This window comes from Phyllobates terribilis, unplaced genomic scaffold, assembly GCF_046119375.1.
Source record: "Phyllobates terribilis strain yellow unplaced genomic scaffold, ASM4611937v1 Scaffold_1__5_contigs__length_1240528914, whole genome shotgun sequence".
NCBI lineage: Eukaryota > Metazoa > Chordata > Amphibia > Anura > Dendrobatidae > Phyllobates > Phyllobates terribilis.
In genome coordinates this window covers 360,957,342-360,982,886 of record NW_027362761.1, presented here as the reverse complement: position 1 = coordinate 360,982,886, position 25,545 = coordinate 360,957,342, and the positions used below count along the sequence as shown (strand labels likewise).

The 25,545-nt window shown below is 42.9% G+C and overlaps 1 protein-coding gene across 3 annotated transcripts in view; it reads left to right on the top strand.

Moving 5' to 3' along the window:
* Positions 1-24,436, top strand: part of RNF34 (ring finger protein 34) — a 53,804-nt gene extending 29,368 nt beyond the window's left edge. The window contains exons 2-7 of one of the 3 annotated variants that reach the window (XM_073676287.1): positions 8,005-8,214; positions 10,174-10,572; positions 18,384-18,437; positions 18,685-18,886; positions 19,050-19,079; positions 23,568-24,436. In XM_073676287.1, the coding sequence (XP_073532388.1) occupies positions 8,005-8,214; positions 10,174-10,572; positions 18,384-18,437; positions 18,685-18,886; positions 19,050-19,079; positions 23,568-23,755 (1,083 nt within the window). In that variant the 3' untranslated portion in view covers positions 23,756-24,436. Of the gene's footprint in view, positions 1-7,995; positions 8,215-10,173; positions 10,573-18,383; positions 18,438-18,684; positions 18,887-19,049; positions 19,080-23,567 lie in introns of those variants that run through there. The other 2 variants (XM_073676286.1, XM_073676288.1) reach the window with 2 other exon arrangements.
* Positions 24,437-25,545: the final 1,109 nt, after the last annotated feature.

The following is a 25,545-nucleotide window of genomic DNA, read 5'->3' as shown; positions in this document are numbered from 1 at the left end:
TATTGTTCAGTCTCACATGTAGCTCAGCCAATGTTTACAATTTTACACATCACTAATTTAATTAAACTCTCCTTATACAAGCTACCATCTCAGTGACCAGGACAAGATGGTAAAATCACAAAAATAAATGTGTTTCACATACTGCTGTACTTGCTTATTTTCACTAAAAACTCAGCAAAACCTGATAGCTATGTTCACACATCATGTTTTTTTCAGCAGTTTTCACCACCCATTACTTCCTATGGGTGAAAAAACGCTGAAAGAAGTGACATGCTTTGTTTTCCAAAAACCCAACCAAGGCACAAAATCCTGAACAAAGAAGCCATGATATGTGAACAGATAATTCTGGTTTCTCATAGACTTTGTTGGTACTGCAAAAGGCACCTGAAAATTTGCATAAAAATCTGTAGCAAAAAACGCTGGAAAAAACATGATGTGTGAACATAGCCTTAGAGTAAACCACGGCACTTATGATGCTCAGCAGATTGCTGTTATTAGGCTGTGTGCCCACGATGCGTTTTTTAAGCTTTTCCGCAGCGGCAAAAACGCTGCAGAAACACTTAAAAAACGCATGGTAGAAGGCCTGCCATGTTCCCCAATGATAATCCGCATGTGCTGTGCGGGAAAAAAATGCAGCACTACCAATTATTTTGCAGAAGCGCTGCATTTTCGCCGTCATTGACTTGCATTAGAACGCATGGATTCCGCTTCACTAGATAAGCACATGTGGAATACATGCGTTCAATGTGCGGATGGTACCCAGGTCTAGAGGACAGGAGACTCTCCTCCGGACCCGGGTACCATAGAAAACTGTACAAAAAGAAAGCATAAAGTAAAAAATATACATTATACTTGCCTTCTGGCGGCCCCCGCTGCGCTCGTCCTCCCATGCCAGCAGATCGCGATGGACTGAAGGACCTGCGCTGACGTCATAGTCATGTGACGGCAGGTCCTTCAGTGCAGTGTACCGCAATATGCCGGCAGCCAGGACAAAGGGAAGCTAGACTGCGGGGGCCATCGGAAGGCAAGTATAGATTATTTTTTTATTTTTATTTTATTTTTTTTACTATTCTTTACAGTCACACTATATAAATTCATGCCGGTTGCATGGATTTATATAGTGTGACCAAGTTGTCAAGCACTTTCCAAGTGATGCTAAAATCGCTTGGAAAGCGCTTGTCAACCCGCATGCGGAAATGCATGTGAAGAACGCTTCACTTCCGCATGTCCCTGGCAGGAAAAACGCATGTACAATCCACATGCGTTTTTTTCTGCCAGGGAGATGCAGAGACGCTCAGGAAAAATCCGGAGCATTTCTGCATCGTGGGCACATAGCCTTAGGAATTCATAGATCAATCCAACAATAGCTTGTATCTTCATGTACCCAATGTATTATAGAGTACAATGACAAAATACTTGCGCACAACCATAGGCGGATTATAATGAGGGTAATATGGGCTACCGCCCGGGACCCTGAGGCTCCAGGGGGCCCATGAATTGCTCCCATTATAATGCGCATTTTTTTCGTTCACCGCTGCGCTGGCCGAAGGTTTAGATGATCACCGCTGCGGGCCCGCAGCTGTAGGCGGTTTGAATCATACTGTGCCGCCCCCCCCTGCCAGTGCCACATGACGCTCCCATCTGGCCGCCGCGGCTGTATATTCACTAGCACGGGTGTGCAGTTTAAATTCTGTTGGTACCGCCCTGCCTGACGTCATGTGGCAGGGCGGTCCCCTCCCAACATCATTTAAATTTCCCGCCGGCGCTAGTGCATAAACAGGGCTGCGTGATGCTGCCAACGTGTCTGTGAGTGGCTGCTTTGAACTTTGGGACCGCCCTGCCACATGACGTCAAGCAGGGCGGTCCCAAAGTTCAAAGCAGCCACTCACAGACACGCTGGCTGCTTCACGCAGCCGCTTCCATCCGGCCAGCTGCAGATCCACCGGGGCGGGCAGTTTGAATGATGCTGGGACCGCCCTGCCACATGATGTCAGGCAGGGCCCAGCATACACAGGGGCGCGGCAGACAGTGGCGGGGGGCCCCCGGACCGCTCCCCCAGCAGCGGTGCGCGGGCGCTACTTCTTCTTCGGCCGGGCCAGCACTGCAGCAGTTAACTTCCCTGTGCTGGCCCGGCCGCGTCACAGCTAGGAGACACGGCCCTGTAGCCGTGACGTCACGGCCCTGTAGCCGTGACGTCACGCAGTGCGCGCCCGGCCTACACTGCTGCAGCCTGCATCAGAGAGGAGCAGGAGGACTGGAGCCGAGCCGGGGGATGGTGAGAGTGTGTGAGAGTGATTGTGTGTGTGTGTAGGCGGACATAATTGTGTGATACATGTCTGTTTATATGTATTTTTGTGTTTCAAATGTGTTTATGCATGTATGTATGTGTATGTCTGTATATGTTTGTGTGTGTGCGTGACTGCGTGCAGCCTCCTGCTGAGTATAGATGGCGCCGTGCGGCCTCCCATTGTATCTGGGGGGGCGCCGTGTGGCCTCCCACTGTGTATAGATGGCGCCGTGCGGCCTCCCGCTGTGTATAGACGGTGCCGTGCGGCCTCCCGCTGTGTATAGACGGCGCCGTGCGGCCTCCCGCTGTGTATAGATGGCTACGTGTGCTCAATATTGAGTCCTACAATTAATGTAAGGCTATGTGCCCACGATGCAGAAATGCTCCGGATTTTTTTTGAGCGTTTCTGCATCTCCCTGGCAGAAAAAACGCATGCGGATTGTACAAGCGTTTTTCCTGCCAGGGACATGCGGATGTGAAGCGTTCTTCACATGCATTTCTGCATGCGGGTTGACAAGCGCTTTCCCAGCGATTTTAGCATCACTTGGAAAGTGCTTGACAACTTGGTCACACTATATATAAATCCATGCAAACAGCATGGATTTATATAGTGTGACCGTAAAGAATGGTAAAAAATAAAAAATATATACTTACCTTCTGATGGCCTGCCGACGTCAGCGGTCGCGTGACCCGTCACCTGACTAAATGACGTCACGGCAGGTCCTTTTCAGACCATCGCGAACTGCCGGCAAGCCAGGACGCATCGGATAAAGACACCGGCGGCCATCAGAAGGTAAGTATAATATTTATTTTTTATTTTATTCTTTTTTTTACAGGTTCTATGGTACCCAGTCTCCTCTTCTCCAAACCTGGGTACCATCCGCACATTGAAACGCATGGATTCCGCATCTACAGATGCAGTAATGAGGAATCCAAGTGTTCCAATGCAAGTCAATGGCGGCGAAAACGCCGCGCTTCCGCAAAATAATTGGTAATGCTGTGGATTTTTCCGCAATGATAATCCGCACCGGAAATTTCCGCAGCATGTGCACAGCACATGCTGATTATCATTGGGGAACATGGCAGACCTTCTACCAAGCGTTTTTTAAGTGTTTCTGCAGCGGAATTGCCGCTGTGGAAACGCTTAAACGCATAGTGGGCACACAGCCTAAAAAAAATAATTATAATTAATATTGTGCCAAATTAATTTCCCGTGAACTATCACATGATCTATCACAGGGGATCATGTGACATGTGATACATCAGGTGTGTGTGTGTGTATGGGGGGGGGGCGCGCCTTCTAAACTGCCCGGGGCCCTTGCTACTCTTAATCCACCCCTGCGCACAACACCAGTGTTTCGGTCCTCCCGGACTTTAACCATGGTGGTATTCTGTCTGTACTACACGCTGTCAGGGTTTTCCGGTGCGGGCGGCGAGAGCAGACAGTCATGTGACCACAGGTATGCATTTTGCATGCTCACTAGAGGTGCGCAACCTCAATTCATTTGTATTGAGGGAGGCCAAGCACGTCCTGTCAGAATGTGGCCGGAAGCATGCAAATCGCAAACTTGTCATGTGACCACCCGCTCTTGCCGCCAGCATCGGAGGATCCTGACAGCACATAGTGCGCATGCTATGAGGATTCTTTTAGGGTACATTCTAATGGGATGTATTTACTGCAAACTTTCCACAATGGATTCACAGCAACAATATCTGTTCTAATTGGGCTGGCTTAGGCTGTGTTTTTTTCCTGTAATTGTTGTGGATATATCATAGACTTCACTCTTTGCATTTATGGAGCAGTTTTTCTTGGCAGCGTGTTTTAGATTTCTTAAAGGGAATCTGTTACCAGGTTTTTGCTGTGTAATCTGAGAGCAGCATGATTTAAGGGCTGAGAGCCCGATAGCAGCGATGTGTCGCTTACTGGGCTGCTTGCTGTAGTTTTGATAATCTCCTGCTGATAAACAGTGATTTTATCACTACAGGACTAGTAATTCTGCTTCCCGGTAGTCAAGTATATTCATGAGCTGTGTCTAACCCCGCCTGCACCACTGATTGTGCATAGGCAGAAAGCTGACAGAGTACACAGAAAGTTGCCAATCAGTGGTGTAGGCGGGTTATACAGAGCTCAGTATTCAGAGAACTACTAGATGTGCAGCAGATAAAACTGATTTATACAATTTATTATTATTATTTTTTTTTTTTATCAAAATGACAGCAAGCAGCCCAGTATGTGACATATAGCTGGAATCAGGGTCTCTGCTCCTTCATCATGCCGTAGAAAAAAACTTGGTGCCCGATTCCCTTTAACATCTCATTCACAATGCTTGTACTGTAAATTGCAGCTGATTTTCCACCTTGGCAAAACATCCGTTGCACTTTTGCTCTGAGCATCTCTAACCTAGAGCTCCTTTAATGGTAAATACCTTAGAAGGCCCATCATATTAATATACCAGCACGATGGATAGTTTTGTGCCCTCTTCACCGTGATCCTAACGCTACTCAATCAACCAACCAACTTTCACAACATCCTAGCGACAGCCAGTGCCGCTCATGTTCCCGGGATGATTTTTGGATTGTTATATACCAATCTGGTGTTTCACTAAAGTAAAAGACTTTCCTAATGGCTGAAGTTTTCTTTAATTTCTGAATGTTTAGGGTGAAAATAAATTCATAGACACACTGAATAATTCCTTCCAGTTGTCACATCTTCTGCATCAGATACTAGAGGAGAAGCAGCTTCATTCCCTAGATAGACGATCGCGCCATGGAAATAATCAGATGTGTCTAAACTGATGTCAAGGAATACGTCCTATTTTTATCATTGTGATCTTGACAACCAGGAACTTGAGAATCTGTCTGCGGAGATCTGCAGCTCGGTGCCGTCCTCACACAGATGCCTGGATGACTGTTAGAAAAGGCTCATGAGCGCAATAAATCATTTAGTAAAAGATGTGTGTAGATTGTCCCAAAAATGAGGAAATTATGCTGAAAGAGTTTTTGTAACCTTTCTGTTCGGAGTTGTAATAATCTTACAGCTCTGCTCTTTTGGCTGGGATCAGAGAGGACTCACAACCCAGACATTTAATCCTTTAAAGGGAACCTGTCACCGTGAGAATGCAGTCAGCTCTGCAGGCACCATGTTATAGAGCAGGAGGAGCTGGGTGGATTGATATATGGTTTTGTGACAAAAGATTCAGTATAATTTTATGTTTTCATCATTTAGTCCTCTGCTCGTTCTGGAATTTTCGGTCAAGTGGGCGGTCCTATCAGTGATTGTATAAGTGTGCATACAGATGGCAGATACGCAGTGGAAAATCTGCTGTGTATTCACATCGTGGGAACTTAGTTTGAGGCCTCATTCAGACGTTCGTTTTTCATCCGAGAGCTAGCCATGTTTTTCATGGATGGCACTTGTCGGGTAGACTATCACAGGTACCAGTCCGTGATGTTTTGCTCGGTCCGCAGAAAACTGCGAAGACTTTTTATTTTGATTCCAGGGTAGGACCTAAATCGACAATGCTTGTCTGTGTCCGTGAAAAAATCAGACCACACTCAGATGACATTCGAGGTTTTTTTGTGTGAAGGTGGAAAACTTCTTTTTTATTTTTTTTTTTTTATATCCCCTCCTTGTACGAGAAAAACTGATGACACTCAGACCAATGTCTGATCAATGTCATCTGTACTTTTTTTTGTACATGAGAAAAATTTACATCTGAATGAGCCTTTAATCTTCAGAGAAGTGACATTAGTCTTCAGCCTCATTCAGACATCCGTGATTTTTCACATAAGCTAATGAAACAGTCCTAGTTTCATCAGTGTTTGTTCTGTATTTCAGTTTTTACCATCAATGCAGTGATTTTCACCTATAGAAAAATTAAATGAATTACATACAGTAGCTTCTCCTATACATTACAATGGTAATCCTGAACCGCACACAGATTGTACACTGATGCCATTGGTGTGTTGTCAATGATTTTCACAGACCCGTCGACTTGTATGAGTAATTTTGATCACAATAGAAATATAACATTTTATGTACAGGACTATATAGCGGGTCTCCTGCTCACGCCTTCTTTAAAGGTTTTGTTTACTACCCGGAGAGCCCCTTTTTAACTTAAGTAGACCCCCATGTAAGATAAAAATAACACATACTCACCTTCCACATCTGCGCCATTCCAGCGATGTCGCTGCCAGGTCTGCGCTCTCACTTTTTCCACCTGTCTGACTTTTGTCAGAAGGAAGTAAAAACGCTGCAGCCAATGGCGGCTACTTATTGGCTGTGGGGCTCACGTGGTATGACAACGTCACGCAAACCCAGCGCCGACATTACTGGAATGACGCAGATGCGGAAGGTGAGTATATGTTATTTTTATTTTATAAGAAGGACAACTTAATTTAAAAATAGGTCATCTAAGTAGTGGACAAACCGTTTAAAGGGAATCTGTCACCAGTTTTTGCTTTGTAATCTGAGAGCGCCATGATGTAGCAGCAGAGACCCTGATTTCATCAATGTGCATTGTTTTGCCTTTTCAACACAATCAGTGTTTTATCAGCAGGAGATTATCACTACAGGACAAGCTGCCTTGTGCCTCCTAGTCCAATCTTTCCCCCAGCACTGATTAGCAGCTCTCGGACAATATACAGTGTACACAGAAAGCTGCCAATCAGTGCTGCGGGTAGAGTTATACACAGCTTAATATTCTGCGATTTGCTGAAGAGAAAATTGTGATTCTATAACAACTGCTGCAGCCAGTAAGCTAAGTGATACATCGCCGGAATCAGGGTCTCTGTCCTTACCACACGGTACTATCAAACTGCATAACAAAAACCTGCTGACATATTCCCTTTAGTCTCAAGGTGTTGATTTTGTGCCTTTGCAAGTGCTAAAAGTACTATTTCAGAATTGAGAGGGTTAAAGGGTTTCTTCTAAAAACCCTTGTCCATGGGTTGTGCCTGGTATTGGAGCACAGCTCCATTAGGCCAAAGTCGCGTATCTGTGATTTGCTTGTTTTTCTGGTATGTGAAAAGCAGAACGTTCTTTTCAGCCTGCTCTTGTAGGCCATGTGCTAATTTTTACAATATGTGACTCATCCATTTTCCTTTTGAAAAAAAAAAATGTAAAGCTTCGAAAGAAATAAGAAAACAGAAAGCATTTGGGTGACGCACGGATTGTGAACACCGCAATGGAAATGATTGACGTGTGAATGAGCCCTCGAAGCGAATATGGCTGAGCCGCAGCATCCCACATAAGCGGTAAACGGGTTTAACGCTGGTTTTGTAAAAAGACGGCCATGCTTTTCTGTTGTTGGACAGCTCAAGTTAGGCCATGTTCACACGCTCAGTATTTGGTCAGTATTTTACCCCAGTATCTGAAAGCCGAAACCAGGAGTGGAACAATCAGAGGAAAAGTATAATAGAAACACATCACCACTCCTGTACTTATCACCCACTCCTGGTTTTGGCTTACACATACTGATGGAAAAAACTCACCAAATACTCATTGTGTGAACGTGGCCGTAGAGACCAGAGAAAAGGAGGTTTTCAGGAAATGTATTTTATACTGTTAGATTTTTACGTTGATATGTTTTTCATGATAATCTAATTGCAGGTCATTGTCAACTCCCCCCAGTGCTCCCCTATATGGGATTGCGTCCATAGAGTAGGATGTGCCCAGGCTCCTCTTACCCGCTCTTCTTCTGTCTTGCATGTTACAGGCGGGGGCCAGCTCCATGTGGGCTTCTTGCTGTGGGCTGTTGAATGAAGTCATGGGTACAGGCGCTGTGCGAGGGCAGCAGTCGGGCTTCGGAGGAGGAGCGGGCCCCTTTAGATTCGCACAGAATACTGACTTTTCATCATATCCTTCATCATCCTCCAACATTGTATGTAAGTCTTGTGGACTGAACTTCACAGTCTTCAGGAAGAAGGTGAGACGTTCTGTGGGGGGTGACTTTTGTAGGAGTTGAATATTTGTGCGAAAACAGAAAAAATCTAAACATGTTACATAGTTATATTGTATGTCAGAGGGTTATACAATGTGTTTTTCAGTGTCATAGAATAGATTATTTTTCACATTTTCTCCCATAGATGTCTAAATCTCCTGCACCCTGTCATGGATTTATACAAATAATATATTTAATTCAATGGGAGCGATAAAAATCAGTAGGAATGAGTTCACTTCTTGGCAGCTTCTGAGAAGAACCAGTAGTGTTGATTGCTACTATGATGGGTAAACCCCTGTTAGATATTTAGCAGTAGCTCCTTACTGCAGGTCTCAATGGGGGGAAAAAATAAGGTGCCAGTAGCACACTTCCTGCGCCTTGGAATCTTAGCCCAATTTAACCCCTTCATGACCTCACAGTCTTTCTTTTTTGCACTTTAGCTTTTTCCTCCCCTTATTCCAAGAGCCATAACTTTTTTTTTTCCTTTTCCATAGCCGTATGACAGCTTGTTTTTTTGCAGGACGAGTTGTACTTTTGAATACCACCATCCATTTTATTATGTGATCCACCGGAAAGTGTGAAAAAAAATTATAACTATGTTGAAATTGCAAAAAAGTGCAATTTTTCAATTGTTTTTTATTTATGTTCATGTTCGCTATATGGTAAAACTGACCTGGCAATATGATTCTCCTGTTCAAAACGATTACACAGAAACCAATCCTGTATAGTTTTTTTATTATTATTATTAAGTGGTGAAAAAAAAATTTCGCCTATGTCGCCATTTTCCGATGCCCGTAACTTTCATTTTTCAGGATATGTGGCTGGGTGAGGACTTATTTTTTGCACCCTGAGCTGACGTTTTTATTGATATCATTTTGGGGTAGATACGATGTTTTGATCGCCTCTTATTGCAATGTTGCTGCTGCCAAAAAACATAATTCTGGCGTTTGTTTTTTTTCTTGTTAAGTGTTTACCTATCAGATTAATTTATTTTATGTTTTGCTTTTACAAACACAATGATGCCAAATATGTATATATTTTTTGTGTGTTATTTTCAATGGGGCAAAAGGGGGGTGATTTGAACTTGTTTTTGTTTTTTGGGCTTTTTTTATTTTCATTCTTTTTACTATATTGAATAGTCCTCTTGGGGAAATTGAAGCTGCGACCGTCCGATCGCTTGTGCTATACGTAGCACATGTATGCATATGTATACCAGAAATTACGATCTCCTATGAACGCCAGCTACAGGCCGGCATTCACAGGAGAATTGTAATGACAGGCACGGGGGTCATCAACAGACCCCCGGCTGTCATGACAACCCACCGGCTCCTTGTGATCATGTGACAGGAGAAATCCAATGTTGAAATCAATTGCAAATGGGCTGCAAGTGTTTTCAGAGTGTGACATTGCACTTGCAGTTCTCCTGCCCTCCCTCACTGCTTACCGTCTGCCTCTGATTTCAGACTGACAGGTTCCTCTTTTTTCAGTAACTTGCCCCCCCCCAAATCAAAAGCTCAAGCAAGTGGCATCAGTGCCTCGGGCGGTGCATGCGCACCAAAGGCCTCATGACATTGCTAGACAAAGTGCATTGATCTGCGCATGCTCCAGCCTCTATATGAACAGGCGAGCGGAGCGGGAATGTGTAGTAGTGAAGAATTGTCCGCATCGGATCAGAGGAGGCAGATAACTGAAACAAGAGCGACCTGTCATTCAGACACAGGAGGCAGGTGGGGAATAAGGAGAGCAGCAAGTGCAATATACCAAGCACTTGCAGCTCATCTGCATAAGAATTCAGCTCTGGATTTTTCAGAAACTGCAATGCTGATCTCATAGGATGTTCTCATTATATCACTGTCTTCTGCGGTCTGTACACAGGTACGTGTATCACTGGATGATTAGAAGAGCGTAGGCGCTAATAACCAACCATGCTCTTTTGTCTTACAGCATGTCTGTTGTGACTGCAAAAAAGACTTTTGCTCAGTGTGCTCTACACTTCAGGAAAACCTCAGGCGCTGTAGTACTTGCCACTTACTACAGGAGACAGCATTTCAGCGGCCCCAGTTAATGAAGCTGAAAGTGAAAGACCTACGTCAATACCTTACACTAAGGAACATCCCTACCGAGAGTTGTCGGGAGAAGGAAGACTTGGTGGAGCTGGTGCTGTGCCACCATGGCTCATGTCCTGAAGAGGAGATGGATGTTAGCACAGACGGCACTACAAGATCGCAGTCCTCTGCCTTCTCTTTCTTTACTGCTATATCTGCGCCTTCATCTTCCGGATCTTCATCTCAGGGAGAATTATCAGACAGAAGTGGGAGCTTGGGAAGTGGATCTACATCCCAGGTACCAGCAGCCTTGATATATTGCAGTCACAATGGGGATTTGGGTGTATAGGTTTGCCTTTTATCACCTGCAATGCTAATATCAAGATAAATGATGGCAAATTAAATCGTTTCATAATCAACATAAAAAATTAGTCATTTCCCAGATTGCAGCCTACCAGAATAAGCTGGAAACATGTAATGATTTGTTGCACTTTGTGTCTTTTTTTTTTTTTTCCCTAGAAGTATCATTGTTTATAGGTTTATCAGATGCTAGGAACCCTGAGCTGTAGGATCTGTTCACATCAGCGTTGTGGGGATAGTCTATAGCAGAACACAACTTTCACCAGCACACTGTCCGACATATGGCACTTTCATTGTGTAACTGTAAGGTGTTTTTCTCCACAATTTACACTCACAAGACTAGATTTTTTTTATGGGACACTGAGGCCGCGCACTGGTATTTTGTATATGGTCAGTCTTCATAAAACTGTATGGTTTACCAATTCCACTTTGTTTTGGTTGTCCTAGTTGGGCTCTGTGCACATTGTATTACTTTAGTATGATTGCACCATATCTGATATGTGTTTAGGCACCTTCTGCACATTGTCCGACAAAGGGAAGTAGCCTCACTAGGAGTGGCTATGCTTTGTCTGAAAAGTGGCATGGCCTAACAAGCGAGAAATTATTTTTTCGGCGCACAGTAAGCGACTGATATGTTGTGTAAATTTTAGGGTCCAATTCATTAAACAATTTGCACCAGAATCCTGTGTTAAAACTATTTAAAGGGGTAGTACTCAGACAACCCCTTCTCAATCCACATGTTTGTCCCGAATAAAAAAATAAAACTTAAACTCACCTCCGGTGCCACCGCCGATCCTGTGATGTCGGCTCTCCTGGGGATTGCGTGACGTAACAATCAGAGTCTGCTTCACTCTCTCCGCCTTCAAACGTATCTGCTCTCAGTTCCTATGGATGTAAAGTCATGGCCGAAAGTGTTGGCGCCTTTGAAATTGTTCCAGAAAATTAAGTATTTCTCCCAGAAAACTATTGCAATTACAAATGTTTATTTCCTTTATGTGTATTGGAACAACATAAAACAGAGGGGAAAAAAGGCAAATTGGACATAATTTCACACACAACCCCAAAAATGGGCCGGACAAAATTGTTTGCACCCTCAACTTAATATTTGGTTGCACACCCTTTGGATTAGCTAACTGCAATCAATCGCTTCCTATAACCATCAACAAGCTTCCTACACCTCTCAGCTGGAATTTTGGAGCACTCTTCTTGTGCAAACTGCTCCAGGTCTCTCATATTAGTGCCTTCTCCCAACAGCAATTTTAAGATCTCTCCACGGGTGTTCAATGGGAATTAGATCCGGACTCCTTGCTGGCCACTTCACAACTCTCCAGCGCTTTGTTTTTATCCATTTCTGGGTGCTTCTTTAAGTATGTTTGGGGTCATTGTCCTGCTAGGGAAGACCCAAGGACGCAAACCCAGCTTTCGAACACTGGCCACTACATTGCAACCCAAAATCCTTTGGTATTCTTCAGTTTTCATGATGCATTGCACACAGTCAAGGCACCCAGTGCCAGAGGCAGCAAAACAACCCCAAAACATCTTTGAACCTCCACCATATTTGACTCTGTAGGTACTGTGTTTTTTTATTTTTATTTTTTTATTTGTAGGCCTCATTCAGTTTTCGGTAAACTCCAGAATGTTGTGCTTTATCAAAAACCTTTATCTTGGTCTCATCTGTCCACAAGACTCTTTGTAAGAAGGTTTTTTCTAACTCCCATACATTTTGGCAAACAGCAGTCTAGCTTTTTCATGTCTCTGTGTCAGGAGTGGGGTCCTCCTGGGTGTTCTGCCAAAGCGTTTCATTTCATTCCAATGTCGACGGATAGTTCATGCTGACACTGACGCACCCTGAGCCTGAAGGACAGCTTGAATTTCTTTAGAACTTGACTGGGGCTGCTTATCCACCATCCTGCGTTAAACCTTTCATCAATTTTTCTCTGCCGTCCATGTTCAGGGAGATTAGCTGCAGTGCTATGGGTTGTAAACTTCTTCATTATGTTGTGCACCGTGAACAAAGGAACATTAAGATCTCTTCCGATGGCCTTGTAACCTTGATATTGTTGATATTGTTCAACAATTTTGGTTCTCAAGTCCTCAGACAGTGCTATTCTCCTCTTTCTGTTCTCTGTGCTTAGTGTGGCACACACACAATGCAAAGATTGAATCAACTTCTCCCCTTTTTTCTGGTTTCAGATGTAAGTTTCATATTGCCCATGCCTCTTACTTGCCACAGGTGAGTTTGAATGAGCACCACATGCTTGAAACAAAGTTGTTTACCCACAATTTTGGAAAGGTGGCAATTATTTTGTCTTTCCCATTTTTAGGGTTTAGTGTGAAATTATGTCCAATTTTTTCCCTTTTTTTATGTTGTTCCAATACACACAAAGGAAATTTACATATGTATAACAAAGCAAAATTGCAATAATTTTCTGGGAGAAATACAGTGCCTACAAGTAGTATTCAACCCCCTGCAGATTTAGCTGGTTGACACATGCGGAATTAACTTGGCATTGTGACATTTGTACTGTAGATCAGCCTGGAAGTGGCAAATGCACTGCAGCAAATTTTGTTTTTGTTTTTTTTTTTTGTTTGTTTTTTTAAACGTTAAAAGTTAATTCAGAGTGTCATTTATTATTCAACCCCTCAAACCACAAGAATTCTGTTTGGTCTCCCTAAAGTATTAAGAAGTAGTTCAGGCACCAAGAATAATGAGCTTCACATGTGTGGATTAAAGATCTCTTTTGCCAGCCTTTTCTGACTATTTAAGACCCTCCCCAAACTTGTGAACAGCACTCAGACATGGTCAACATGGGAAAGACAAAGGAGCATTCCAAGGCCATCAGAGACAAGATCGTGGAGGGTCACAAGGCTGGCAAGGGGTACAAAACCCTTTCCAAGGAGTTGGGCCTACCTGTCTCCACTGTTGGGAGCATCATCCGTAAGTGGAAGGCTTATGGAACTACTGTTAGCCTTCCACGGCCTGGACAGCCTTTGAAAGTATCCTCCCGTGCCGAGGCCAGGCTTGTCCGAAGAGTCAAGGCTAACCCAAGGACAACAAGGAAGGAGCTCCGGGAAGATCTCATGGCAGTGGGGACATTGGTTTCAGTCAATACCATAAGTAACGTACTCCACCGCAATGGTCTCCGTTCCAGACGAGCCTGTATGGTACCTTTACTTTCAAAGCGTCATGTCAAGGCTCGTCTACAGTTTGCTCATGATCACTTGGAGGACTCTGAGACAGACTGGTTCAAGGTTCTATGGTCTGATGAGACCAAGATCGAGATCTTTGGTGCCAACCACACACGTGACGTTTGGAGACTGGATTGCACTGCATACGACCCCAAGAATACCATCCCTACAGTCAAGCATGGTGGTGGCAGCATCATGCTGTGGGGCTGTTTCTCAGCCAAGGGGCCTGGCCATCTGGTCCGCATCCATGGGAAGATGGATAACACGGCCTACCTGGAGATTTTGGCCAAGAACCTCCGCTCCTCCATCAAGGATCTTAAGATGGGTCGTAATTTCATCTTCCAACAAGACAACGACCCAAAGCACACAGCCAAGAAAACCAAGGCATGGTTCAAGAGGGAAAAAGTCAAGGTGTTGGAGTGGCCTAGTCAGTCTCCTGACCTTAACCCAATTGAAAACTTGTGGAAGGAGCTCAAGAATAAAGTTCACATGAGACACCCAAAGAACCTAGATAACTTGGAGAAGATCTGCATGGAGGAGTGGGCCAAGATAACTCCACAGACCTGTGCCGGCCTGATCAGGTCTTATAAAAGACGATTATTAGCTGTAATTGCAAACAAGGGTTATTCCACAAAATATTAAACATAGGGGTTGTATAATAATTGACCCACACTTTTATGTTTAAAATTTAATAAAATTCAACTGAGCAACATAACTTTTTGGTTTGTAAGATTTATGCTTCTGTTCATAAAACCTACTCTCGTTTGCAGTTTGAAGGCTCTAACTTATTTGCATCTTATCAAACCAGCTAAATCTGCAGGGGGTTGAATACTACTTGTAGGCACTGTACTTCATTTTCTGGAACAATTTCAAGAATGCTAACACTTTTAGCCATGACTGTATGTGATACGTCAGAAGGCAGGGAGAGTGTCACGCGATCCCTGGGAAAGTTGACATCGACACGGCTGGAATGGTACCAGCACCAGAGGCAAGGTAAAGTGTTATTATTTTCCTGAGGGCAAACATACAGATTGAGGAGGGGTTGTCGGAGTAGTGGATAACCCCTATAATATGTTGCAGATTGTTTGCACAATTTATAGTTGAGCAAAATTTACGACATCTGGTGTTTTTAAGCTCCTCCAGGTTTAGTGGGGAGGGAACACAGCCAACAAATTCATCGTAATTACAGCCTAATAATACTTCAGATTTATCAAGCGCCATCGTTTGCAATGTCTCAGAATTATGCCCAATGTGCACAGACTCTAACTCGTCTCTGGGAGTTAAAAAATAAAACTCAGAAGAATTTGTGAAACATTTAAATGGACTTTCTACAGTGGCACTTCAGAAAAAGATTGCAATGCAGTGAGGTACTTTCCCTCTGCCCAGGAGTGTCTTAATAGGTTGCCTAGCAGGCAATAATACTTTCGAGTACTGCACATTTCATCGCAAGTAATTGCAATTGCAACTGCAAAGAGCACAGAATATTGAATCTTGTTGTTATAAAGTTTATTGAAAAAAAAAATATATAATGTATTTTTACACCCTTTTTATGTAGGAAAAACAATGCAAAAAAAAAGGGGAAATGTTTTTGTTTTTTTTGATGTGGGTGGGGGGGGTGAAAGGAGGTGCATTCTCTCTATAAAATGTATAAAAATTAAAAATAAATAAAAATAAATAACTCATTCAAGATTGTTGGAAGATCATTTCCGGTGACTACCTCTTGAAGCTCATCAAGAGAATGCCAAGAGTGTGCAAAGCAGTCGTCAAAGCAAAAGGTGGCTACTTTGAAGAACCAAGAATATAAGACATATTTTCAGTTGTTTCACACTTTTGTTACGTATATAATTCCACATGTGTTAATTCATAGTTTTGATGCCTTCAGTGTGAATGTACAATTTTCATAGTCGCGAAAATACAGAAAAATCTTTAAATGAGAAGGTGTGTCCAAATTTTTCGTCTGCACTGTATGTGTATGTGGGTTTTTTAAAAAAAATGTTTTATTGTTTTATTTTGAATGGGGCGAAGGGGGGTGATTTCAACTTTTTATATTTTCTTTTATTTTTTTAAGAACAATTTTTTTTTACACTTTCTGCTTCCTTCAATAGTCTCCATGGGGGACTAGAAGCAGCAGTTATCTGATCCCCCTCTGCTACATACAGGCGATGAGCAGATCGCCTGTATGTATTAGAAATGCTCACTTGCTATGAGCGCCGACCACTGGGCGGTGCTCATAGCAATGTAGACATGACAACCACAGGGGTCTGCTGCAGACCTCTGGTTGTCATGCCAACCCATCGGTGACCCGCGATCACGTGACTGGGTCACCGATGGGCGGAGTCAGTGAAGCGCTTCAGAGATTGACAGCGGCATTTAACTGGTTAACAGCCGCGTGTGGGTTGCTATTCAACCCGCGGCTGTTGTGGGCACATGTCAGCTGTATAAATCAGCTGACATGTGCCCAGTTCAGTGCGGGCTCAGCGCCGGAGCCCGCGCTGAACCAGGGGTTCCGACATGGTGCGTACTAACACACACCACATCGGAAAGGAGGTCAAGAATGACTGGAAATGTTAGTAAACAGTAAATTGTGCAAGCACTAAAACACTTTTCAATCAAATAATACCCATGAGATTATGTCTTTAAAGGAAATCGGTCAGTAGGATCAACCCTCCTATATGCCGTATGTGAGCATGCAGGTCATAGGAAGCTGAATAAAATGATACCTTGATATCTGCGATCCAATGTCTTATTCCAGAGAAATCTAAGTTTTTCTTATATGTAAATGAGCAGTTCAGGGCTATGGGACGGACACTGCATGAGAATCCGCCTCCAGAGCTTTTTATATGAAAGGAGGCGTTACCAGTTTCAGACATGTAGAACAGGAGAGCAGACTGTCAGTCATCACATGTCTCACACTAGTAACGCTCTTTTCATTTAAAATTTTCTTTGGAGGCAGATTCTCAGGGAGATCTATGTCCGGTCCATGAAGAAAAATGGCTTTCTCTGGAATAAGTTATCAGATCCCAGATATCAAGGTATCATATTATTCATCTTTCCATGACCTACAGTGGCATGTAAGAGTTTGTGCACCCCTAGTTTTGATTTGCCTCTCTAGCAATCCTCACTGAAATTTTGCTTGGTCTTCCAGACCTTATGGGCAGCACGGTGGCTCAGTGGTTAACATTGCTGCCAATCCCACCAAGGACATCTGCAAGGCATTTGTATGTTCTCCCCTTGTTTGTGTGGGTTTCCTCCGGGCTCTCCGGCTTCCTCCCACGCTCCAAAGACATACTGATAGGGAATGTAGATTGTGAGCCCAAATGGGGACAGTGCCGATAATGTATGTAAATTGTCCTTATTGTAAAGCGCTGCGGAATATAAATAAGATTATTATTATTACCTCATCTTGACCTCCACTTTTCCTGTTGGGAAAGAGCAACTTGAAAACGCTTTGTTATCTTATAGCCTTCCCCTGTTTTGTGGGCTAGGCAGCTGCTTAGAAGAACCCATGGCTGCTGTTTTTGGCACAAGGTTAGAGGAGGTTGGGTTTTTATAAAGCTGGGAAATTAGCATCACCTGGCCTTTCCTAACAAAGATGGTGAACAAGCCATAACTCTAACAGGCTAATTAAAGTCTGAAACTTTGGTCAAAGTTATCTGAGCACACACATCTCCAAGGGTGCCCAAACGTTTGCATCGGCCCATTTTCCTTTTTGTAATTTTTAAAATGTATATTTTTATTGGCTAAAATACAAAGGAAATTTTAACTTTAGGTCTTTTACAGATCATTTCATCTTCAACTTGCTTAACTGTTCACAATAACAGTAATTTTGACTAGGGGTGCCCATACTTTTACATGCCCATGTAGATGGCTTAGGAGCGTTGATCCTACTGACAGATTCCCTTTAATAACTACTAAGAAAGTGGCAAGTAATGGTCTGTCGCGAGCATTTGGCAATTTAAAATTTATTTTCAGTCTTGCCGAGAGAGAATGTTTCCATTCATGGAGAGTATGTGCATTTACTAAAACTGACATTTCAGGAGTGAAGTCAGATCCTTTTTAATAGAGTAACCACTTCTATCTCTTTCTATGAATCAGTCTTGGCTTTATGGGGGCATCAGAAGCCATATGCTCATGTCTTTTTATGTGCTGAGTCAGTCAGTGACTGTATGGCTGTGTGCCCACGATGCGTTTTTGGTGCGTATTTGCAGCGCTTAAACGCTCCAGAAACGCATTGCATACCTTATCCCATGACTTCCTATGACATTCTGCAAGTTCTGTGCACATGGTCCGTATTTTTTTCTGCGCAGGTTTTACTCGCAGAAAAAATACGGACATGACCAATTCTTGTGCGTTTCTGCATGCGTATTTGCCTATACAATACATTGGAAAAACGCATGGCAAATACGCGTCAAATACGCATGTAAAAAAACGCATGCGTTTTTCTGCCAAGGAGATGCAGAAATGCTCAGGAAAATTTCTGCTTCATTTCTGCATCGTGGACACTAAGCCTAAGTCTTGTAAAACATTTCTTTGATGCTTATGTTGTATCTTTATTTCTAGGGAACAATTGAAACCATATCCATAACATCTGATACCGACACCCCAGACCTCCCGGTGAGTAATGTTGGTCATTACTGAAACAAGGGCAGGATAATGTCAACTAGCATTAGAAATACTTCTGAATAATTCAGGGTTGTACGCCATCTATCTAATGCACTGAGGAGTAAGGGGCATATGTGATTAATGTCATGATCACATGGTAGTAGCACACTGGAAATCTTTTGTAGTTGTCAAATGTCTTGTAGCCATTATAAATGATTTCTACAAATCTTGCATTGTAATAAGTGGTTTATTCTCTAAGGCTAATGAGCTATCAAAGAAACAAGCCAGAGCATCATTATCAGACTTATCAACGCTGGAGGAAATAGAAGGGCTAACTATTCGACAGCTAAAAGAAATTTTGGCCCGCAACTTTGTCAACTACTCAGGATGCTGTGAGAAATGGGAACTTGTGGAGAAAGTGAACAGACTGTACCGAGAGAGTGAAGACAACAGAAAGTCGTGTACGTTGGGGAGTTTCTTTGATTTTCTGTCACCTTTATTTAGTAAACAGAATTATAATAGTCCACTCATCAGAGTATTCCAGATTATACATGAAACTTTTATCTTTTAGTACCATGTTTAATTATTTCATACATCTTCTTTTTTTCTTGCTCTCTTTTTCAGTGGAAAGCTTAGAATCCAGACACAACTCAGGTTAGTCAGTTGTCCTTTTTTCAATTCTCCTTATTTTTCCTATCTAGACATAGAAAATGAAGGAGTGATTTGAAGGGTCGTTTTCTGCTTTCCTGATTGACAGTTCGAACCAGCCGCATAGCAGTGCCGCTGGCCCAAATTGTGCTCTCGCAGATTCTGCAAGCATCAGTGGAGCACAAGAGGCACCGACGATCTTGTAAGCACTACGATCTGTGCCTAGAAGACCAGCCAGGCCATAGGTTGAAATGGTGGCCGGTGACCTAGGCAATGAACAGAACACTAATTTTGAAAATTCCTCCATTGCTGAGATTGGAGAGGATTTATGATACAAAGTTAATTGCAAAGTTGCTTGTTTTTACAAGTACTTTGCAATTTTTACCATTTACGATATTGAGAATCATCCTTTAAAGCGTAACAGCTGTTTTAATTTTTATTCCATAAATAGTACACATGAAAATAAGCAACTTTGTAATATATGTTATCAGAGAAATCTGCTCCTTTCTCTGCCAGAATTGATCCTTTATCAAAATTCTTAATTCTGAGGTAAAATCTCTATTCAGTGAAGACAGACTTTCCCATTAATGAGATAGGAGATAGGAGATGGCAGCTGCTATGGATACAATTCTATGTAGATGGGAGGAGATAGAATCTTATCAGTAGCAACTACAATGTCATGGGATGTTATGTCACAGATCAGGGGGCGTGGCCTGCTTCCTGCTAGCAACAGCCAGCCCCCTGATACGATCTGCTTGTATGTGGTCCAATATTGGGGATGAGGTGGGCGTGGCTTGCTCCAGGCTGCTAGTAGCAGCAGCCAACCCCCTGATAATATCAGACCACATACAAGCAGATATTATCAGGGGGCTAGTTGCTGCTAGCAGACTGGAGCAGGCCTTACCCACGCCATGCCTGCAATATCAGACTGCATACAAGCAGATAGTATCAGGGGACAGGCTGCTACTAGCAGCTGTGAGCAGGCCACGCCCCCTGATGTGTGACATAACATCCCATAAGGGAGGGAGAGCAGTGAGGAGCAGCTGCAGCATCACACAGAATTACAGGTAGTGTGAGGGTGGGACACACCACTATTCATGTTATCCTAATAGTTTATGAAGGCATGGCCATTACAATAATTTATTTCCCCTGAGTACCCCTTTAAAGGAAGTGTGCATGGCACAGGCTGTGACTGCTTTAGAGCTGACACGACTGAAGTGTCTTTTTTAAAGTTGGCCAAACCTATCAATATTGGTGGGATTGTCAGACAGTATAATGTGCTTGGGGGCCCCCACAGATGATATCTGGGAAGATGACTTTGACAGTTTGAATTTTAATGCCAGATCCTTTTATCCAGGAGAAAATCTCCTGTCCGTTGTCTGGTAGTAGCTTTCTCCACTCTCTCCTTTGAAAACACATGAACATTTATCCAAGCCAAACTTTCAAGTGAGGAAACTATATAATATATATGAAGGCCTTTAACATTGTCTGACATGGTCAGGCCACCTTAGAGTTGGGCATTCAGGACAGATCCTTTCTATATGACTGAGGGGAGTCTCCTTCTGTTTGCCAGAATGAAGATCGGCTGCACATGGCAGCTGTTTTGGACTCTTCCTTATTACATGGCACTTTTTACATTACATTTCTCTGCAAAATGAGCTACAGAAATACAAGCTGTTTTATGTGTTACAAGTTGAAATCTTGGTGTTCCAAAAACCCCAGGCATCATTGTTCTGTTGAGAGACAACACTGACACTCTAGTCGGCACGTGACTGCAATTATGGAAATCACATGACTGCGAGCATTACACACCATTAGGATTCGGCAGCCTTACTGACTGTTTCACCAGGGGTGGACAACTCCTGGTGCCTCATTTGCATATGTATTAAAACAGCGTTTTTTTTTAGTCAAGGAGCAATAGTTGATCCCATACAAAAGAGATTATGCATGACACTATATGGTCATGTTGCTCTCAACGATTAACAGTTTGGATGGGATGAGGTGGAGGAGAGTTGAAACTTCCTGACAGATTCCCTTTAAGGATTGTTGGGTTATCTCCACATACTTGCCTAACCTAAGGTTATGAAATATTTAAATTTTTTTTTTTACTCTCTCATATTTCATTCAGTTTATCTTTCTTTTTTTGTCAATTTATTGTAAGTGCTACCAAAGTGATTTTAACACATAGTAACAAAATAAATTGTGCAGAAACTCGTGTGTAAATTGTAAAGCTGGACATGGCTGTTACTGTACTACCCAAACTTTATCCCAGTTATAGAGTCCTGTACACTGAGAAACGTTGTAAAACCAGGGCTGTGGAGTCGGTAAGCCAAACCTCTGACTCCTCAGTTTCCATGACTCTGACTCCCTCATTCATGGCTCATGTTTAACCCCTTTAAAGCCCAAGACGTACTAATACATATCTGCGCTCTGGGCTTTAAGAGCCTGATACGTATTAGTACGTCTTTGCGATCGCGCCCGCACACAGGCTGTGCGGGCACGATCGTCACCGGGTGTCAGCTGATAGTACCGGGTGTCAGCTGTGACAATGAGCAGGGAGCGGTCCCGAACCGCTCCCGACACATTAACCCCCGCAATGCTGCGATCGAAGTCGATCGCAGCATTGCGGTGGCAAGGGGAGGTGATCGCAATACTCACCTCCTCTTCCGGCCTCCAGCGCCGTCTACCGCGGCTTCCCGGATGTTGCGATGATGACCCGATGTTGTCTTGTCACCAGGCAGCAGGAAGATATTTGGTCATGCGCAGTGCATGACCAAACTATCTTCTGCTTCTTCTGCGCTGACAGCCTGTATAGCACAGGGATGGTGCTGCATTCCTGTGCTATACAGGCGATCAGAATAAAAAAAGTGAAAGTCCCATAGTGGGATAAAGAATAAAAGTAAAAAAAAAAAGTGTCAGAAAGTGAAAAATAAAAAATAAAAATAAATTAAAAAAAGAATCCACCAAAAATGAAAATATAATGTATCCATCAATAAATATTATTATGAAAAAAAAAAACATTAAAAGTACACATATTTGGTATCGCCGCGTCCGGAATGACCTGACCTATAAAATTGTCCGACTAGTTAACCCCTTCAGTGAACACGGTAAAAAAAAAAAAAAAAGCGAAGCAAAAAACAATGCTTTATCATCATACCGCCAAACAAAAAATGGATTAACACGCGATCAAAAAGACGAATATAAATAAAAATGGTACCGCTTAAAACTTCATCTCGTCCCGCAAAAAAACAAGCCGCCATACAGCTCCATCAGCCGAAAAATAAAAGTTACAGCTCTCAGAATAAAACGATGCAAAAAATAATTTTTTCTATAAAATTGCTTTTATTATGTAAAAGCGCCAAAACATAGAAAAACGATATAAATGTGGTACCGCTGTAAACGTACTAACCTGAAGGATAAAGCTACCTTATCAATTTTACCACACGCGGAACAGAATAAAATTTAAAAAAAAAAAAAAAAACAATTCCTGAATTGTTGTTTTTTGTTCATTCTGCCTCCAAAAAATCGGAATAGAAAGCGATCAAAACATGTCACGTGCCTGAAAATGGCACCAATAACAACGTCAACTCATCCCGCAAAAAACAAGCCGTCACATGACTCTGTCGGGCAAAATATGGAAAAATTCTAGCTCTCAAAATATGGCGATGCAAAAACTAGATTTTACAAAAAAATGCGTCTTTTAGTGTGTGACAGCTGTCAATTATAAAAACCCGATATGATTCTGGTATCACTTTAATCGCACCGACTCGAAGAATAAAGTAGTCTAATCACTTATACCGCACGAGGAACGGCGTAAAAAATAAACTCTCTGGTTAGGGTTGGCTAGGGGTGGGGTTGGGGTTGGGGTTAGGGTTGGGGTTGGGCTAGGGTTGGGGTTGGGCTAGGGTTGGGGTTGGGCTAGGGTTAGGGTTGTGCTAGGGGTAGGGTTGGGGTTGGAGTTAGGGTTGGGCTAGGGTTAGGGTTGGGGTTAGGATTGAGTTTGGGCTAGGGTTGGGGTTGGGTTTTTTCAAAAGTAAAAAAAAAAATGACGATATGGCAAATAGTGTTGAGCGCAAGTGCTCGCTACTTGAGTTTGCATCGGGTGCTCGGGTATACATTGAGTATCGCGGGTGCTCGAGTGACATGCTCGAGTCTCCGCCCCATAAGACATTTCATAACTTTCCCAAATTCTTCTGAAAAAATATTCCCCACAAACTGCATTGAACTAATGTACCTAATTTATTATATATTTTAGGAGTCGGAGTTGGTCCATTTTATACTCCAACTCCACCAAAATGGGCTCCGACTCCACAGCCCTGTGTAAAACATGAGAAAACTTGTGACCAGTCATCTTTAGTAAATGCTGCAATTTGTAAACTGTATTGTACAGTCCAATCGCATGAGGTATCACATCTACAGCCACTGTAACCGACCTTCATATTAGTCATTCATACATTTGTCTCCAACCCTCTTCCACCATGTTCTTTCTTTCAGAGAGAGATCGGCTACAGCTGACTGGTAACGATGATAACCTTTGTCGCATCTGCATGGACGCCGTTATTGACTGTGTTCTCCTAGAGTGCGGCCATATGGTGACCTGCACAAAATGTGGCAAGAGAATGAGCGAATGTCCCATCTGCCGACAGTACGTGGTGCGGGCTGTTCATGTCTTCAAGTCTTAAGCATCCAGACCAAAAATAAATAAAATTGCGTGACGGTTCTATGCCTTGGGGATCAAAATGCGTACAAAGAAACCTGGTTATATGTATAATGTTTGAGTGAACTGATAGAGATGTGTTTTGTACTAAATTAACAGGTAGGTTTTGTTTATGAGCTATATGAGGTTTGGTCAGACAAAATGCATGCGTGTGTTTGTGACTTTGGAATGGATGACAATTCTTATCAATAAAATCTATATACTTGTTGGAAACTGGACTCTGTGCATTCAGAAACTGGAGATTTCGATTATTTCATATTCTGCTAGATAAAAAAAATACTGAATTCTCTGTAAAAGGACAGTTGCCTTAAAGGGGTTGTCCACTAATCGGCCATCCCTTTTCAATCACTATGTTGCTTCCTTGTAAAATAATTACACTTATACTCTTCGCAATTACAGCAGTATCAGGACTGGCTCTCCTGGAGCTCTCGTGGTATTATGTCACGTGATCCCTGCAGTTAATCAGCGGCCTCTTCACTATCTCCTCCTTCGGACGTCATTGACATCCGGAGGAAGTCAGAGCTGCCGCTGCTCTCTCACTTCCTTTCTGGCACGCGTCAGGGGAAATCCTCACTAGACGTCATTGGCACATACTGGAAGTGACGGAGGCCTTCACCAATGCAAGGATCCACAGGTTCAGTGCGCATGCTCCTGCCAGCGCCATTTTACTGGGGTCCTGTGTACGTCACCAACTTGTCAGATCCATTCAGACACACGCAACCACACACAAGACACACCACGCAGTCCCAACACGCAAGGGTAAGTTCATCTGTATCCCCAAGTGAAGCATTCAGGTTGTGCAAACTATATATATGTTTCCCAATATCACACAGGGCAAGTTAAGAGTGTTCCAAAAATGAATTGGTGGCGCCAAAACTACCAGGGGTGTCACGGATACAATTGCCCCCCTCAACACTCATAGTATCAATGAACCAACAAAAACACGGATGGTACATCGGGGAAAGCGAGTCGGACAGCTTGCCATTCTACCACACCTAAGGATGTGCCTTAAAAAAATATCAATACCAATCAAATCACATTTTTTGGCATATTCAACAGTGTTAAGTAAGATCACCAATATGTTTTCAAAAATAAGTGGATTTGGGGCACTATATATCTCAGCCAAATTAGATTCCAAGGAAGTCCTGAAATATTGTGGTGATATCTTCTCGTCTTTCAAATTGAAAGATGGCACTCTCCATTCCGGGAATGTGGCATCATCACATTTAGTGTGGTCTCAGACAAGCATCCTCATTGCAAGGGTAAGTAACTCCGATGTTCAATAAAATGACTGGAAAGGTATACACACTTTCTTTACTATGATGTAGGTGGTGCTATAGAGTTCAAGTCCTCTTTTTCTCTGAAGAGGCAATTTGCATATTAAATTTCCCAGAGGAGCATTGCACGGCGAATAAGCCTCCTTACCTTGACATGCCAGAGCTGGTGTGTCACCCTCCACAAGGAGAAATGTTACCCCTTAGACCTCAGTCCAGAGCCTCTCATGCAGCCAAATCAGTTCTCATACTTTGCACTGACGAGGGCCAATAGCCCGAAACAGCGTCTGAAAATTGAGATTCTGATTTGGCTTTTATCCGAAGTCGTATTGCACGACTTGTTAAAGGGTTGATTGTGACTTGTAGGATTGCTGCTTCCAATAGGTGGCGCTATAGAATACAAGTCCTCTTTTTTTCTAAAGAGGCAATTTGCATATTTACTATGATGAGAACAGAAAAAGGGAATGTTTAAAAAGACGGG